The sequence below is a fragment of the Oncorhynchus kisutch genome, linkage group LG30 (assembly GCF_002021735.2).
Source record: "Oncorhynchus kisutch isolate 150728-3 linkage group LG30, Okis_V2, whole genome shotgun sequence".
Taxonomy (NCBI): domain Eukaryota; kingdom Metazoa; phylum Chordata; class Actinopteri; order Salmoniformes; family Salmonidae; genus Oncorhynchus; species Oncorhynchus kisutch.
The window spans coordinates 32355323-32374883 of record NC_034203.2 but is presented as its reverse complement, the minus strand read 5'-3'; the positions used below and the strand labels follow the sequence as shown (position 1 = coordinate 32374883).

Genomic DNA, 19561 nt, shown 5'->3' with positions numbered 1-19561 from the left:
ATTACATTGTCAATGCCATACAACATAGCGCTCAAGCATATGATCAGGCGAATCACAAATGCCTTTTCAATGTCACATTGAGCAAGACAGTAGATGCAATGTTGTATACTGTACAGCAAAGGGTTGCTATTTGCTATTGTATAGCACTGATGAGATGGAAATTCTACCAATGGTGGCCACCACCACATTAGTCGATAATTGAGTTGCTATATATGATGTTTACTGATATGGACACATTTTCTATCGGTTTACTGACCCAACTACTAAATGACAGTTCCCTGCACATGGTTTGAAATAGCAACACTCAAAACTCAAGTGTCTCCCTATGCAGCATTAGTGTCATACAAAGGATATCTGCGGTCATAAGTCTTACAGCGCTGTACGAACAAGCCAGAAGACTTACTGAGACCGCTCTGGAGCATTCTGTGGCCCTCATCAAGCTAGGCTACTAAAATACATATATGGTGTGGTGGGAGCATTAGTGTTGGTTAATACATGCGGGTTTATGGTCAGACTGGAGGGTACTGTGACGGATTGTTAGGACAGAGGGGAGAATTCTCGCGTGGATGCTTCTATTTAACAATCAGAGAGAGCGATTGGCTCTCTGTGGTGCTCTAAAACAGGAACAGATGGGGGAGTGTGATAGGACAGTGTGAAGGGGGTGACTAGGGGCATTGGGGGTGTATGTGGGGGAGAAAAACAGAGGGAGAGATAGGGGGTTGGGGGAGAGAGAGGGGGGGGAGAGAGAGGGGGGGGAGAGAGCGGGGGGGAGAGAGCGGGGGGGAGAGAGAGGGGGGGGGAGAGAGAGAGACAAAGAGAGATAAAGAGAGAGATGCAGGGGATGAGGTTGGCACTGAAGGAAGATGACAAAGCCTGTCACCTCTCACTCTCCCAGAGCTGCCAAACATCAGCATGTGTGTGTATGTGTGCGTGTAGATATTCTTCTTATACATTTGTACAATTTATACAATAAATGTATACAATAACGGTAGGCTAGCTAGTGAGTCATATTTGAGATACAGTGTGTGTGCACATGTGCCTGTGTGTCAAGAGGAGAAAGAGTGGAGAGCAAGGTTGAGCAAGACAGATGGAGTGCTTACAGGTACTTGTGTAATATACGGCACAAATAGGCTACATACTCAAGAACACACACGCACACACACACACGCACACGCACACACACACACGCACACGCACACACGCACGCACACACGCACACGCACGCACACGCACACGCACACACGCACCCACACACGCACCCACACACACACACACACACACACACACACACACACACACACACGCGTGCACAAAAGGGTTAAGCTGTTATGCATTGCCATTCTCACTCCCCTGCAACTTCATCACCTCACCCACTCATACTTCTCTTCTTTTCCTCTCGCTCATTTCCTCAGAGGACAAATTACCGTGATTACCATCCTACCTCCCTCTGCTCCATTCTCTCGCTCCCTCGCTCCTTATTTCATAGATTTCACAGTGTAAGTATTTCTCTCCTTCTGATGGTCTTTGTGTGCCCTGTTCCATTCTTTCTTTCACCTCCTCCCTCTTACTGTTCTGCCCATTCCCTCTGTCCTTTCATATCTCCAGTCAAACTATCATTCTGGTCTTTATCTCTTTCTCCTACCCTAAGGAGGACTCTCTTTATCTCTTCTTCGTCCTCTTCATTTCTTGTCTTTCTCTACCTCCCCCTCTCTCTTCCTCCCTCTCTCTCTCTACCTCCCCCTCTCTCTTTCTCCCTCTCTCTCTTCCTCCCTCTCTCTCTCTACCTCCCCCTCTCTCTTCCTCTCTCTTTCTCCCTCTCTCTCTCTTCCTCCCTCTCTCTCTCTACCTCCCCCTCTCTCTTTTCCACCCGTCTTTCACCATCCCCCCCATCCCTCTAACTCTTCCCAAGTCAAATGTTCTCATTAACGGGCACACACTCTGGGGAAATAAATGAGTAATATTTATGATGAAACCCTCTCTGTCTCTCATCTCGTTGTTGCATAAAAAAGACACTGATCTTATCAGGCCTACCTATGTAGTCATCCGTCAGACAATCTACCAATCCATCCATCACCCGGGCGCAGGCTGCGTCTCCACTCCCCTTGGCAGCCAAGGCTTTTAAAAGTGCATAAAACTCCAGATTGGATACGGAGCACCTGAGTCCGCATGTGGAACATCTTCCCAGCCAACTGCCCCTGAGCTATGAATCAATGTTCTGCCCTGGCTAAGGAGCAGCCCACATATGGTTCCTAGAACATTGTAGGGGTGTAATTTATACAGTGGATCTCGATATCCTTCTGGGTTCACAAGCTCCACAGGTTGTCAGGTTTTGGTGTTAGGACATACTATCAAAGCTGTCATATGGTAACAACGCTACAGTACCGCTTGGCTCCTTGAAGAAAGTCATGAACGGAGGGATTGGAGGCAAAACCCAGGAGGCTTTTATGAGTCTGGTGATGTCAGAGAATACATTTGTGTTGCTGCCCGCAAACCATCCCATTACAACTTGTTAGGGAATATAATACTATTCACCAACATCTGGTTCATTCATTCCTATTTAATTCTCCCCAATGGTAAATGCCATGTGAAATATAGTAAGCAGCACTGACTTTGGGAGAAAGAGGTTGGATTGTGAGTGTCTTTTAGGCCCTGGTATGTAATTGAGCAAAGCGGCGGGGAGCCTGGCTTTGGTAGTGTCCTAACCCCCAACTGTCACACTGCAGTGGCAGGGGTACTAACTGCAATGAACAGGCTGGAGGAATGAGTCTGGTTTAATGGCAGCACTTCCCCATTGGTTCACCTCCTCTTATTTCATCTCTCCTCTCCTCTCTCCTCTTCTCCCCTCCTCTCTCCTCCCCTCCCCTCCTCTCTTCTCCTCTCCTCTCTCCTCTTCTCCTCTCCTCTCTCCTCTTCTCCCCTCCTCTCTCCTCCCCTCCCCTCCCCTCCCCTCTTCTCTTCTCCTCTCTCCTCTCTCCTATCCCCCTCTCCTAGGATGCTTAAAAGGAGCCTGAGTGTACATGTGGTCCGTATAGAACCCTACCCATTGCCACCGGAACTGCCCCGTGTGTTTCTAGCTCAGAGCGATTGATTGATGTGTGTGTGTGTGGGAGGGACAGGTGTGTGTTTGTGTGTGTGTGTGTGTGGTGTCATGGTTCCACCTGTCATCAGAGGGCGGCACAGACCGTCCTAGAGACGTTAACGACACTCAGGTGAGTCAAATTGACTCATTATGATTTCCCTGTTAAAAGAGATGTATTTTCTGTTGTCCTTTGCAGAAGCTTGAATTGTTTAACGTGTGCGGTCGTTTCATGAGTGCGTTTTCGAGACATAGTGTTTGTTGTTTTTACAAGAGTCCTGTGATCCTGTGGCTATCGTTTCTCAGTAAAGTGTTATGTTGATCCTTAACCACTGATTCCTCGTCTGGTCTCTTCTCTGTACCTGGGTCCAACCTTACCACGTCCCAGTGGGTGGATTTGTGAGTGGATTTGTGGGTGTATGTGTGCATGTGTGCATGTGATATGTGTGTAAGTGTCACTCACTCTGGGTGAAGCGAGGAGGGTTGTCGTTGACGTCACTCAGCCTGACAGTGACAGTAGTGGTCCCTGAAAGACCTCCCAGATGGCCCCCCATGTCCTTGGCCTGCAGGACAACCAGGTATTGGTCCTGGGTTTCTCTGTCCATATCAGGCACTGCTGTACGCAGGATACCTGGAAAAACACACACACCAAAGACATACAGTAGTTCAAGATCAATCATTTCCACTATGCAGAATGACCTGATTCAGCTTCACATACAGAGGCTGCCTCTAGCTGTGCTCACCAAACCCAGCCAAACCAGGAGACTGGCAGCCAAGGTAGCTAAATCACCTTGAAATAATGTATGCTCTTGTAAAGCTAGTGAAAATATGAGGCTTTGATGGGGTATATGAAGGGAATTAACAAGCAACCAGCATCAATACCTGAGCAAGTGTGATGTGGCTCTGGGATGTGTGTGTGTGTGTGTGTGTGTGTGTGTAGAATGAGACCTTTTTAAATGAAGAGAGCGAACAGAGTGGACCAGCTCTGCATGCAAACCCTGCTAATGGACGAGAGCTTCAGTTAACATACGCTGTGCAGAGTTAGGATAATATACCCAATTAGCATACAAAAACCCACCAGCAGAACCCTCTTCACTCATACTAGAGGTGCCTCCAACAATTAATTAAATTGCATCAGAATTCAATAACGGCATCGCAGACGCTGTCTACCTATAATATCCCCTTGTCGACAAATAGAGTAAATCCAACTAGTACACACATATGCCCACACACACTCACTCAGCAAACAGACTTCAAAATGCCTAACTAGGCGACACACTCGTACAGTAAACATACGGTATAAAATGCAGTGTTTACTAGCTTGCAGGCTGTCAATCACCTAGTGAGGCAACAGAGGACGAAATGTGATGTTTGAAATGCCCACGGTTTCCTCTCAGGCAGTGTGCAGAAGACTTTCCCATCTGCCTGGGTTGACACCAAAGCCCCCCGAAACACACAGTATATTTTAGTGAAGAGACAGGTCCTTTGAGCCTTTTTAATCTCTCCCAAACCTTTCCTGACATCTCCCTTTGAGCAGACATCTTTTTGTTTTTCCGCCTTCAAAAAAATATAATTTAAGGCGGTTGCTGCAGTTTGTTGGATGCACATAGACTCTGGCAGTCTGAATACATTTCTGCCAGCTTGAACTGGATTAACTGAGAAGGAGCAGGAGGGCACACAGAGAGAGGGAATAGGGGAAACGAGACATGGGGCAAATGGGAGGGAGGTAAGAGAAAGGGATATGGGGAGGGGGAGGGGGTAGATAGAGAGGAATGGGCAAGTCTGACAGACAGTGTGAGGGACTGAGAGAGAGGTTGAAGGAGGGATAGAGAAGGGCGAGAAATACAGAGCTGTGGGGATACACACTGCAAAGAGACTTGTAAAGGAAGAAAATGGTTGGCTGGAGAGGAAGCAGAGAGGGAGGGCGGAGGGAGGGAGGGAGTAGGGAGACAGGGAGGGAGGGAGTAGGGAGTAGAGAGGGAGGAAGGTAGCAGAGAGGGAGGGAGGGAGGGAGGGAGGGAGGGAGGGAGGGAGGGAGGGAGGGAGGGAGGGAGGGAGGGAGGGAGGGAGGGAGGGAGGGAGGGAGGGAGGGAGTAGAGAGGGAGGAGGGGAGGGAGGGAGGGAGCAGAGAGGGAGAGAGTAGAGAGGGAGGAGGGGAGGGAGGGAGGGAGGGAGCAGAGAGGCAGGGAGGGAATGGATGCACACTAAGTGGAGAACAAGAGGCACTCACCTGTCTGTGGGTCCACAGAGAAGAACTGCTGTCCCTGCACAAGTGTATACACCAGTCTGGCACTGTTCCCATAAGTTGGGTCGTCAGCATCTGTCGCTGTCACCTGGATTATAGAAGTACCTGAGGGAGGAGGGGAGAGAGCAGAGGAGTGTTAATAAAACAGCATACCACACACACACACACTGACTGGACACAGCAGTACATTAACTCAGCACTGCCAGAGAGCCAAATACACACTGGCTGACTGACTGACTGGCTAGCTGACAACCCCCACCTCTCTTTCTCCCTCTCCCTCTCTCTCTCTCTCTCTCTTGCTCTCTTGCTTGCTATCTCCCTCTCTCTTTCTTTCTCTCTCTCTCTTTCTCTCTCTCTCTCTCTCTCTCTCTCTTTCACCCCACTCACTCTCTTTCTCTCTCTCTCTTTCTCTCTCTCTCTCTCTCTCTCTTTCACCCCATTCACTCTCTTTCGGCAGCAGTGTGACAAATATTTTATTCACTTTCCTTCTCCCCTGCTGCACACCTTCTTTCTCTCTCCATTCTGTCTGTCTCACTTCATTTCTCTTCATCTCTGTCACAATTCCCTTTGGCTCCCTCTCAATCTCTCTGTCTGTCGGTTGCCCCCCTTGTCTCCCCCTGACTCCCTCATGTCATGAATCCCTGCCTCTCCTGACAGATACGGACACTTTTTCCCACCAAATAAATCAAAGACCGTCAGCTTTATGTGTGATATTGAAATTGTAGCAAAAATATATATATATATAGTTTGGAAAGAAGAACTATGTTTCCCATGGGGCACTGGGCTGACAAGCTCTGAGGGAAGAGGGGATTTGTGGGAGCAGCTGTTGCTGTTTTCTGACATCAAAGCCCCGACAGTGTCACCGGGAGAGAAAGCAAGGGAGGGAGGGAGGAGGGAGGGAGAGAGGAGTGAGAGAGACTGGGTCTGATTACTGATCTATCACAGGTAGTTAAAAGACCATAGTGATGCACCCGTGCATCAGTCTAAGTAACATAATATAAAAATCTCCATCAGTTTCAGCTAGAGATATCAGTTTTTTGCATGGGCTGCATCTCAATCCACCACATCCGATGATGTTGGCCTTCCACAGCTGCGATGGAAGGTGACTGAGCTACAGCTGTGTTTGTCAGACCATTGAAACATCCCGAAAATCATTTGTAGCGTTTTTTTTTGCTGTAACTAATATGACCCCACGTTAGAAAGGGGAGACTCTCTCGAACACAAAGGTGTTCCATTTTTCTCTATGGCCTCCACATGTGTCATGGGACTCGTCTGAAGGTAACCCATACAAACAAATGGAAGTATGGAGATAGCTTTGTCCCAATGAAAATAGTGAGTTATACATGTGCAAAAAAAACAAGTCACATGGAAGATGGAGAGAGAAAGGGAGAGTGAGAGAAGCAAATGTTTTGATGCATGAGGCAGTAAAATAATGATCAGATAGACAGATCAAACAAGGTTGACTAGGGTTGACACAACAAGCACTAGAGAGAGAAATCTATTGATTTACAGTCTGCCTTGGTGATATAGCACAGTCACAATTTGTAGTGATCATACATTCAGACAGATGTATTACCAGTGAATGGAGCAAAATTCTATTCACACTGCCTGGCACTGAGACGTTCATACCCTGGGTGAATACCATAGTGATTTCTTTCCATGTGAAATACTGTAAGGCTATAGTAGCTATAGAAACCATATCCTAGTATCCACTTCAAACCAACCGTGGGGATGAAATTCACATCACACAAGTTGTTTAGAGCAATCAAGGGAAGAAAACTGAAATCATAGTGAAAGTGGGATGATGAAAGACATCTCAACCAATCTCTTCGACAGGCTGACTGTGTGTTATTGTGACTACTATCATTATCTTATTACCACTGTTGCAATGATGGTGGAAGATATGACCAGTTTTATGTAACAGCTCTTTAAAAAGACTTTCATGGCTCCGCCATCTATTAGTCTCAGAGCAACCCACCGTGCATTTTGAAAAGTACCTTGGTAAATATTTCATCCCGGGTAAATATTGAAACCATGATTGACTGAACAACTCAGTCTGGGACCGAGCTTTGGAAAGCAAGCCCACATCAAAATGAATGAAAGTATTAATAAAATGGAAGCAGACAGTAGCTGATAAAACAGCAGATTAAACAGACAACGGCTCCTCGGCTTCAGTACCTATGTTGGCCATCTCAGGCACGGTGGCGCTGTAGGGCCCTTCTTCAAACAGAGGGGGGTTGTCGTTGATGTCCTGTACTCTGATGATGAACGTGGATGATGGCTCCAGGGCCCGGTCGGTCTGCCGGTCGGTTGCTGTAGCGATGAGGCGGTACTCGTCCTTCTCCTCACGATCCAGGGGCTTGGTAACATGGATGTTGCCTGTCTTCTCGTCAATCACAAACACCGACCCCGCCCCCTCACCACGCAGCAAGTACTTGGTGCGTCCATCACCTCTGTCCATGTCAGTGTGCAGCTGAGAGAGAGTGAGAGAAAAAAAGAGAGAGGGAGAGAGAAGGAGATATATAGAGGAAGAGCTATAATTTATCAAATAAAAAAGAATGAATCAAAGAGAAATAAAAGTGATTGTACACAGTGGTTATACACAGTGATAATACACAGTGATTCTACACAGTGATTATACACAGTGATTATACACTGTGATTATACACTGTGATGATACACTGTGATGCTACACTGTGATGCTACACAGTGAATCTACACAGTGATTCTACACAGTGATTATACACTGTGGTTATACACTGTGATTATACACTGTGATTATACACTGTGACTATACAAAACAATTATACACTGTGATTATACAGTGATTATACACAGTGCTTGAGGACTAAGGACAAGAACACTGAAACACTTACAAACCAACACCCTCTGATCTTTCCAGATCCATCTATGAGGCAATGGCCCTGAACTAGGATCATCATAATCGCAAAATCCATAGTAATGCACCAGCTTAACTAGGCCTGCTATTCTCACAAACAGTTGTCTCTGAAAGCTCATCAATCTGTGAAATACAGTTCCCTACTGCTGCAACGATTAATGAAAGTAGAAAATTTAACACGTAATAAGTTGAGGCCTAATCAATTATTTCCCAACTGCTGAGAGTGTATTAAGGAAGGCAGGGTACATGCAGTTTTGATCCTGACTGCTGCTGGCTGGCTTAGCCCTGGCTGGCTGGCTGGCTGGTGGCTGGCTGGCTGGTGGCTAGGGCTCTCTCAAGCGGAGCAGGATAGTAAAAGAAGGATCCGCCTCCCCCCATCTCCATCTCCATGGCCCTGCTCAGGGGATGCGCTCCACACATCAGCATTCATTCTCATTACAGCTCAAACGTGGACGGAATAAGAACCCTGACAAAAGAGTGCAAAATTAGCCCCACTCCAAGAGAGTGTGACATTGTGAATTCAGAAGAAAATTGCGAGTGGGGGTCGCTTGAAAGCATTGTTGCATGGCAACAGCTAAGCTCATTCGCTAAATGAAATGAAAAAGGATACTCTGAATCAAAATATTCATTCATTTTACAGATCCCCATTTCAATGGGAAAAATAGATGTATGCTCCTTCCCAGTGAGTAAACGATTCACATGGATGTGTGTTTGCGCCTAAATATAACCTTTTTATAAGTTTACACTCAGAGTGTCTGCTGAGTTGAGCTAAACAATTCTGTATGCATTATGTTTATACATAAACTCAGCAAAAAAAGAAACGTCCTGTCACTGTCAACTGCCTTTATTTTCAGGAAGTTTAACGTGTAAATATTTGTTTGAACATAACAAGATTCAACAACTGAGACATAAACTAAACAAGTTCCACAGACATGTGACTAACAGAAATTGAATAATGTGTCCCTGAACAAAGGGGGGGTCAAAATTAAAAGTAACAGCCAGTATCTGATGTGGCCACCAGCTGCATTAAGTACTGCAGTGCATCTCCTCCTCATGGACTGCACCAGATTTGCCAGATATTGCAGTGAGATGTTATCCCACTCTTCCAACAAGGTACCTGCAAGTTCCCAGACATTTCTGGGGGGAATGGCCCTAGCCCTCACCCTCCGATACAACAGGTCCCAGATGTGCTCAATGGGATTGAGATCCGGGCTCTTCGCTGGCCATGGCAGAACACTGACATTCCTGTCTTGCAGGAAATCACGCACAGAACGATCAGGTTGGCTGGTGGCATTGTTATGCTGGAGGGTCATGTCAGAATGCGCCGGCTGGAAGGGTACCACATGAGGGAAGAGGATGTCTTCCCTGTAACGCACAGCATTGATATTGCCTGCAATGATAACAAGCTCAGTCCGATGATGCTGTGACACACCGCCCCAGACCATGACGGACCCTCCACCTCCAAATCGATCCTGCTCCAGAGTACAGACCTCGGTGTAAAGCTCATTCCTTCGATGATAAATGCGAATCCGACTATCACCCCTGGTGATACAAAACCGCGACTCGTCAGTGAAGAGCACTTTTTGCCAATCCTGTCTGGCCCAGCGATGGTGGGTTTGTGCCCATAGGCGACGTTGTTACCAGTGACGTCTGGTGAGGACCTGCCTTACAACAGGCCTACAAGCCCTCAGTCCAGCCTCTCTCAGCCTATTGCGGACAGTCTGAGCACTGATGGAGGTATTGTGCATTCCTGGTGTAACTCAGGCAGTTGTTGTCTCCATCCTGTACCTGTCCCGCAGGTGTGATGTTCAGATATACCGATCCTGTGCAGGTGTAGAGGTCGTGTAGAACCATGTCAAGATAAAGCGTCCGGGGGAAAAAGTTGAATAAAGATTTGAGCGAGGGAAAAAAATTAAAATATTAAACACGAATTAAAAAGTTAAAACCGTCAATTTGGGAGGTAACAAAGTAACGTTAGCAACAGACCGCACAGCAGCACGTAAACAAGTCCACAAGGTGTGACCGGTGTGCTCTCCACCTGCCCGTTGGACTGAGGCCTATACCCGGAAGTGAAGCTGACCGTGACCCGAGCTTCTCCATGATGGCTCTCCATTCTCGTGATGTGAATTGGGGGCCACGGTCAGAGATCATGTCCTCCGGAAGACCATTATGTTGGAAGACCTACTGGAACAGTGCCTCAGTGACCTGGAGAGCAGTAGGGAGACCAGAGAGATTGATAAAACAACAGGATTTCGAGAATCTATCCACAACGACCAAAATGGTGGTGAAACCATCAGAGGATGTGAGATGCGAGATCAGTGACAAAATCAATGGATAGATAAGACCAGGGATGCTGAGGCACAGGAATAGGGAAGGAGTTTCCCTGTTAGAGCGTGCCGGCTGGACTTTGGGAGTTTGGGCACACATGAACAGGAGTTGGCGTAGCGAATAACGCCCTGCGCCAAGGTGGGCCACCAATACTTTTCAGAGAGAGATTGAATTGTACGGGTGATCCCAGTATGTCCAGCGACAACAGCTGTGTGTGCCCAGGTCAACAGCCTCTCGCTTATTCCCATGGGAACGTAGATGTGCTCAGGAGGATAGGTAGTGGGTGCGGGTTCCCTCTCCAGAGCCTGGCGAATGTTCACATCTACGTCCCAGACCACAGGGGCTACAACTCGAGAGGGAGCGAGAAAGCAGTTCCTCCGGCATTCGGGTGACCAGTCCATGATTCTCATCTTGGACCATGAGATGGTGGGGTTATAGCGTTGGAGCCATAGGAGGCTGAGAAAGATCTTGTGAGCTGGTGCACTAGTGCCTAGTGCACTAGATCCTAGTGGCTGATTATTAAGGGCTTGAACCGGGAAACGGAGAGGAGAGCGGTTATGAGGTGATGCTCAGAGAGGAGGCAAGGATCTGGTCAATAAAGGTACCATGGCACCAGAATCCAATAGTGCTGTAGAAACAGTACATGTGGGACAGCCAGCTAGTGTGATCGGCACAAAAATATTGTTTAGGATGGGATACTCACACCTGCTCCAGGAGGTGGAAGATCACATGACCGTCCCTCTGCTCGCGTGGATCCCGAGTTGGGATGTACCAGACACTGCTGAAGCTTGTGTCCCCCTTGACCACAATAGAGACAGAGCCCCAGCTGTCTCCGTCTAGATTATGTAACTCCACCGCGGGGAGACGTGTGACCCCTACCTCCATAGGTTCAGGCTCTGATACAGTGTTCACTGAGGGAGGAAGAGAAGAGATGTGGGTACTGACGCTCCCAAAGTAGGTTATCCAAATGGATGGTCATCGTGATGTGTGCGTCCAAGGAGAGGTTGTTGTCTCGACTTGCCAGTTTAGTCAGGACCTCCTTGCGCAGTGCTCTTCGGAATAGCGTATGGGCTCATTCCATCCGCTGGATGCTGCTACTGTCCGGAAGGTGAGCGCTTATTTTGCAGTGGTCTGGTCATACTGCCATAGTTGGAGTAGGCTCTCACCCCTCCTCTGCCCTCCGGTTGATGATCAAAGATACCTCTGAACTAAGCCATGAACCACTCATACAAAGCCAGCTCCTCCTCTCCTCTCTCCCAGACAGCCGTAGCCCACTCCAACACCCGTCCAGTCATCAGAGAAATTACTGTGGCAACCTTGGACCTCTCGGTGGTGGGTGCTCCCATCTGGTGCGCAAAATACTGGAGTAGAAAGCCACAGCATTTAGATGGTGTTCCGTCATATTTTTACGAGAGGGACAAACGGGCATCGCTGACCTGGGCGGACTGCTGAATAAACTGGTGTGATGGCTCGCTGAGTATCCTCCGCTAGTTGAAGGCAACGCCTCTTGGGTATGATTGAGATGTTGAAGACTGTGAAGAACCTCTTCCATAGCCTTCCCTAGTTGTGCCAGCTTGTCGTGGTGTTGACGAAGTAGGTATCCCTGTTCGTCGACCCTCTAGGAGATGTCCTGATTTCCTGCTGCCTCATTTGTCGAGGCAGTATGCTGTAACGCAGATGCTGGGAGTCGAGAAGCAGGTGCAGGTGGTGAGTTTAATAGTATAGTGAACATGGAACAATACAAGACAATAGTAGTGTCTGGACATGAAACACATAGTCAATACTGCCTGGGGAATGAACCAAAGAGAGTAACAGATATGGGGGGAGGTGATCAGTGAATTGATGGAGTACAGGTGAGTCTCATACTGAGGCGCAGGTGCGCGTAACAATTGTGCCATGTGTGCGTAATGATGGTAGACAGAGCCAGTGATTAGTAAACCGGCAATGTTAAGCTCCGTAGCAGGGAAGCGGGAGTAGACATGACAGGGGCCGACCTTTTGATCAAGAGAGACCTGTAGACAATTTGCATACCAAACATACAAATATGTATTTTACAGTTAGTTATAAGGAAGGTGAAATCTTATAGTTAGTCGTTTTATAATTTGGTTTTAGTATATTTAGAAAGAACATAAGTAATTTCAAGCCTTATTCTGTCATGCCCTGATCTGATTCACCTGTTCCTGTGATTGTCTCCACCCCCTCCAGGTGTCGCTTATTTTACCCTTTGGACCCCTTTGGATTAATAAACATTTTAAGACCATCTGCCTCCTGTGTCTGCATCTGAGTTTCGCCTTGTGTCATGATAGTACGAACTGGCCATGCCAGACCTAGCAGACTTGGACCAGCTCTGCCATGCTGTCTCCCTGCAGGGAGCCACCATTAAGAAACATGAGGAGTTGGTACAGGGCCTTTTGGAAGGGCTCAGATCCTTGATGGAATGCCACGACCATGGGTTAAAGGCTATTATGGAGCAAATCAGGGAGTTAGCTCAGAGGCTAACTGCCACCTCTGAAAAACTGCAATCACCCAGGAATTTTCTGTACAGCCTATCCCGGCTCCCCGAGAACCCCGCTTGTTCGTGAAAGCTTGAACTCCAACTGTTCGTGAAAGCCGACATGTGAGAGTTCCACTGCTCTACAATCACCTTTCTGGGATATGTTATTGCTGAGGGCAATGTTCAGATGGATCCTGGAAAGGTGAATGCAGTGGTGGATTGGCCTCAACCAATATCCAAGGTGCAGTTGCAACGGTTTCTTGGTTTTGCAAACTTCTACCGCCGTTTCATTCGGGACTACAGCACCCTGGCGGCCCCCGTCTCGGCACTCACCTCTCCCAAGGTACCGTTCAAATGGTCTCCAGCTGTCGACAAAGCCTTTGGAGACCTGAAGCATCGGTTCACAACAGCACCCATCCTCATCCATTCGGACCCCTCCCCTTGTGGTGGAAGTGGATACTTCGGATGTTGGAGTGGGGCCATTCTGTCCCAGCAATCTGCCCAGGACCAGAAGCTTCATCCCTGTGCCTTCCAGTCCCATTGTCTCAATCATGCTGAAAGGAACTACGATGTTGGCAACCGAGAACTCCTGGCAGTCAAGAGGGCATTGGAAGAGTGGAGGCACTGGCTGGAAGGAGCAGAGCAGCCATTCCTCGTCTGGACCGACCATAAAAACTCCAGGCAGGCCTCAACTCCAGGCAGGCCCGGTGGGCCCTCCTGTTCACCAGATTTAACTTAACCATCTCCTACCTCCCAGGATCAAAGAATGTGAAGCCTTGGGGTATTGAGAACCTGTTCCATGAGGCACAACACCCCCAGCCTGGACCTGAAGGGGGCCAGGATAACCGACTGTTTATCCCTAATCCAGTCCGGTCCCAGGTCCTGGAATGAGCTCATTCCTCCAGGCTGATCTGTCATCCAGGGTCCCGTAGTACACTAGCACTTCCTCCGACAACGTTTCTGGTGGCCCACAATGGTTCCTGACATCTCTGCCTTGCCTAGTTAAATAAAGGTAAAATAAAAATATAGTGTGGAAGTAGTGTTTAGTATATATTGTGTTGGTGGTGGTAGTAGTGTTTAGTATACTGGTAGTAGCGTTTAGTATATATTGTGTTTCAAATCAAATAAAATCGAATTTATTTGTCACACACACATGGTTAGCAGATGTTAATGCGAGTGTAGCGAAATGCTTGTGCTTCTAGTTCCGACAATGCAGTAATAACGAACAAGTAATCTAACTAACAATTCCAAAAAAACTACTGTCTTATACACAGTGTAAGGGGATAAAGAATATGTACATAAGGATATATGAATGAGTGATGGTACAGAGCAGCATAGGCAAGATACAGTAGATGATATCGAGTACAGTATATACATATGAGATGAGTATGTAAACCAAGTGGCGTAGTTAAAGTGGCTAGTGATACATGTATTACATAAGGATGCAGTCGACGATATAGAGTACAGTATCTACGTATGCATATGAGATGAATAATGTAGGGTAAGTAACATTATATAAGGTAGCATTGTTTAAAGTGGCTAGTGATATATTTACATCATTTCCCATCAATTCCCATGATTAAAGTGGCTGGAGTAGAGTCAGTGTCATTGACAGTGTGTTGGCAGTAGCCACTCAATGTTAGTGGTGGCTGTTTAACAGTCTGATGGCCTTGAGATAGAAGCTGTTTTTCAGTCTCTTGGTCCCAGCTTTGATGCACCTGTACTGACCTCGCCTTCTGGATGACAGCGGGGTGAACAGGCAGTGGCTCAGGTGGTTGATGTCCTTGATGATCTTTATGGCCTTCCTGTAGCATCGGGTGGTGTAGGTGTCCTGGAGGGCAGGTAGTTTGTCCCCGGTGATGCGTTGTGCAGACCTCACTACCCTCTGGAGAGCCTTACGGTTGAAGGCGGAACAGTTGCCATACCAGGCGGTGATACAGCCCGCCAGGATGCTCTCGATTGTGCATCTGTAGAAGTTTGTGAGTGCTTTTGGTGACAAGCCAAATTTCTTCAGCCTCCTGAGGTTGAAGAGGCGCTGCTGCGCCTTCCTCACGATGCTGTCTGTGTGAGTGGACCAATTCAGTTTGTCTGTGATGTGTATGCCGAGGAACTTAAAACTTGCTACCCTCTCCACTACTGTTCCATCGATGTGGATGGGGGGGGTGTTCCCACTGCTGTTTCCTGAAGTCCACAATCATCTCCTTAGTTTTGTTGACGTTGAGTGTGAGGTTATTTTCCTGACACCACACTCCGAGGGCCCTCACCTCCTCCCTGTAGGCCGTCTCGTCGTTATTGGTAATCAAGCCTACCACTGTTGTGTCGTCCGCAAACTTGATGATTGAGTTGGAGGCGTGCATGGCCACGCAGTCGTGGGTGAACAGGGAGTACAGGAGAGGGCTCAGAACGCACCCTTGTGGGGCCCCAGTGTTGAGGATCAGCGGGGAGGAGATGTTGTTGCCTACCCTCACCACCTGGGGGCGGCCCGTCAGGAAGTCCAGTACCCAGTTGCACAGGGCGGGGTCGAGACCCAGGGTCTCGAGCTTGATGACGAGCTTGGAGGGTACTATGGTGTTGAATGCCGAGCTGTAGTCGATGAACAGCATTCTCACATAGGTATTCCTCTTGTCCAGATGGGTTAGGGCAGTGTGCAGTGTGGTTGAGATTGCATCGTCTGTGGACCTATTTGGGCGGTAAGCAAATTGGAGTGGGTCAAGGGTGTCTGGTAGGGTGGAGGTGATATGGTCCTTGACTAGTCTCTCAAAGCACTTCATGATGACGGATGTGAGTGCTACGGGGCGGTAGTCGTTTAGCTCAGTTACCTTAGCTTTCTTGGGAACAGGAACAATGGTGGCCCTCTTGAAGCATGTGGGAACAGCAGACTGGTATAGGGATTGATTGAATATGTCCGTAAACACACCGGCCAGCTGGTCTGCGCATGCTCTGAGGGCGCGGCTGGGGATGCCGTCTGGGTCTGCAGCCTTGCGAGGGTTAACACGTCTAAATGTCTTACTCACTTCGGCTGCAGTGAAGGAGAGACCGCATGTTTTCGTTGCAGGCCGTGTCGGTGGCACTGTATTGTCCTCAAAGCGGGCAAAAAAGTTATTTAGTCTGCCTGGGAGCAAGACATCCTGGTCCGTGACTGGGCTGGGTTTCTTCCTGTAGTCCGTGATTGACTGTACACCCTGCCACATGCCTCTTGTGTCTGAGCCGTTGAATTGAGATTCTACTTTGTCTCTGTACTGGCGCTTAGCTTGTTTGATAGCCTTGCGGAGGGAATAGCTGCACTGTTTGTATTCAGTCATGTCACCAGACACTTTGCCCTGATTAAAAGCAGTGGTTCGCGCCTTCAGTTCCACACGAATGCTGCCATCAATGCTGCCATCAATCCACGGTTTCTGGTTAGGGAATGTTTCTGTTTGAGGTGGTAGTAGTGTTTAGTATACTGGTAGTAGCATTTAGTATATATTGTGTTGGCTGTGGAAGTAGTGTATCTTATATATTGTGTTGGTGGTGGTAGTAGTGTTTTGTATATCTTGTGTTGGTGGTGGTAGTAGTGTTTACTATAGTGGTTGTAGTGTTTAGTATGTCTTGTGTTTGCGGTGGTAGTAGTGTTTAGTATACTGGTAGTAGCGTTTAGTATATATTGTATTGGCTGTGGAAGTAGTGTATCTTATATATTGTGTTAGTGGTGGTAGTAGTGTTTAGTATATATTGTGTTGGTGGTGGTAGTAGTGTTTAGTATATATTGTGTTGGTGGTGGTAGTAGTGTTTAGTATATCTTGTGTTGGAGGTGGTAGTAGTGTTTAGTATACGGTAGAAGAGTCTACAATGTCTTATGTTGGTGGTGGTAGTAGTGTTTATTATATATTGTGTTGGCTGTGGTAGTAGTGTTTATTATATATTGTGTGGTAGTAGTGTTTATTATATATTGTGTTGGCTGTGGAAGTAGTGCATCTTATATAGTGTGTTGGTGGTGGAAGTAGTGTTTAGTATATATTGTGTTGGTGGTGGTAGTAGTGTATAGTATATATTGTTTTGGCGGTGGTAGTAGTGTATAGTATATATTGTGTGGTAGTAGTGTTTTGTATAGCTTGTTTTGGTGGTGGTAGTAGTGTATAGTATATATTATGTTGGTGGTGGTAGTAGTGTTTAGTATATATTGTGTTGGTGGTGGTAGTAGTGTTTATTATATATTGTTTTGGCGGTGGTAGTAGTGTATAGTATATATTGTGTGGTAGTAGTGTTTTGTATAGCTTGTTTTGGTGGTGGTAGTAGTGTATAGTATATATTGTGTTGGTGGTGGTAGTAGTGTTTATTATATATTGTGTTGGCTGTGGTAGTAGTGTATAGTATATATTGTGTGGTAGTAGTGTTTTGTATAGCTTGTTTTGGCGGTGGTAGTAGTGTTTATTATATATTGTGTTGGCTGTGGTAGTAGTGTATAGTGTATATTGTGTGGTAGTGGTGTTTTGTATAGCTTGTTTTGGCGGTGGTAGTAGTGTATAGTATATATTGTGTTGGTGGTGGTAGTAGTGTTTTGTATAGCTTGTTTTGGCGGTGGTAGTAGTGTTTATTATATATTGTGTTGGATGTGGTAGTAGTGTATAGTATATATTGTGTTGGTGGTGGTAGTAGTGTTTAGTATATATTGTGTTGGCTGTGGTAGTAGTGTATAGTATATATTGTGTTGGTGGTGGTAGTAGTGTTTATTATATATTGTGTTGGCTGTGGTAGTAGTGTATAGTATATCTTGTGTTGGCGGTGGTAGTAGTGTTTATTATATATTGTGTTGGCTGTGGTAGTAGTGTATAGTATATCTTGTGTTGGTGGTGGTAGTAGTGTTTTGTATAGCTTGTTTTGGCGGTGGTAGTAGTGTTTATTATATATTGTGTTGGCTGTGGTAGTAGTGTATAGTATATCTTGTGTTGGTGGTGGTAGTAGTGTTTTGTATAGCTTGTTTTGGCGGTGGTAGTAGTGTTTATTATATATTGTGTGGTAGTAGTGTTTTGTATAGCTTGTTTTGGCGGGGATAGTAGTGATTAAAACATATTGTGTTTGTGGTGGTAGTGGTGTTTAGTATGTTAGTATATCTTGTGTTGGTGGTGGTAGTAATGTTCAGTATATCTTGTGTTGGTGGTGGTAGTAGTGTTTACTATATATTGTGTTGACGGTGTTAGTAGTGTTTAGTATAGTGGTCGTAGGGTTTTGTATATATTGTGTTGGCAGTGGAAGTAGTCTGTAGTATATTGTTTGGGGGTGCTGGTAGTGTTCAGTATATCTTGTGTTGGTGGTGGTAGTAGTGTTTAGTATATATTGTGTTGGTGGTAGTAGTGTTTAGTATACTGATAGTGTTTAGTGTATCTTGTGTTGGCAGTGTTAGTAGTGTTTAGTATGTCTTGTGTTGGCGGTGGTAGTAGTGTTTAGTATATATTGTGTTCGTGGTAGTAGTGTTTAGTATACTGATAGTGTATCTTGTGTTGGCAGTGTTAGTAGCATTTAGTATGTCTCGTGTTGGTGGTGGTAGTAGTGTTTAGTATATATTGTGGTGGTGGTGGTAATAGTTGTGTTCAGCATACTGGTAGTAAAGTTTAGTATATATTGTGGTGGTGGTGGTTGTAGTTGTGTTTAGCATACTGGTAGTAGAGTTTAGTATATCTTGTATTGGCTGTGGTAGTAGTGTTTAGTATATCTTGTGTTGGTGGTGGTAGTAGGGTTTAGTATATCTTGTGTTGGTGGTGGTAGTAGGGTTTAGTATATCTTGTGTTGGTGGTGGTAGTAGAGTTTAGTATATCTTGTGTTGGTGGTGGTAGTAGAGTTTAGTATATAATGTGTTGGTGGTGGTAGTAGGGTTTAGTATATCTTGTGTTGGTGGTGGTAGTAGAGTTTAGTATATCTTGTGTTGGTGGTGGTAGTAGAGTTTAGTATATCTTGTATTGGCGGTGGTAGTAGTGTTTAGTATATCTTGTGTTGGTGGTGGTACTAATGTTCAGTATATCTTGTGTTGGTGGTGGTAGTAGTGTTTAGTATATATTGTGGTGGTGGTGGTAGTAGTGTTTAGTATATCTTGTGTTGGTGGTGGTACTAATGTTCAGTATATCTTGTGTTGGTGGTGGTAGTAGTGTTTAGTATATATTGTGGTGGTGGTGGTAGTAGTGTTTAGTATATCTTGTGTTGGTGGTGGTAGTAGTGTTTAGTATATATTGTGGTGGTGGTGGTAGTAGTGTGTAGTATATCTTGTGTTGGTGGTAGTAGTAGTGTTTAGTATATCTTGTGTTGGTGGTGGTAGTAGTGTTTAGTATATCTTGTGTTGGTGGTGGTAGTAGTGTTTAGTATATCTTGTGTTGGTGGTGGTAGTAGTGTTTAGTATATCTTGTGTTGGTGGTGGTAGTAGTGTTTAGTATATCTTGTGTTGGTGGTGGTAGTAGTGTTTAGTATATATTGTGTTGGTGGTGGTAGTAGTGTTTAGTATATCTTGTGTTGGTGGTGGTAGTAGAGTTTAGTATATCTTGTGTTGGTGGT

General features: G+C 46.2%; 1 protein-coding gene across 3 annotated transcripts in view; it reads right to left on the bottom strand.

The window, feature by feature from the left end:
• Positions 1–19561, bottom strand: part of LOC109879993 (uncharacterized) — a 240621-nt gene that overhangs the window by 80054 nt on the left and 141006 nt on the right. For all 3 annotated transcript variants that reach the window (XM_031810565.1, XM_031810567.1, XM_031810566.1), the window contains exons 3-5: positions 7500–7794; positions 5307–5426; positions 3540–3707 (exon numbers count right to left, since the gene is read on the bottom strand). In XM_031810565.1, coding sequence (XP_031666425.1) covers positions 3540–3707; positions 5307–5426; positions 7500–7794 — 583 coding nt within the window. The remainder of the gene's footprint in view (positions 1–3539; positions 3708–5306; positions 5427–7499; positions 7795–19561) is intronic.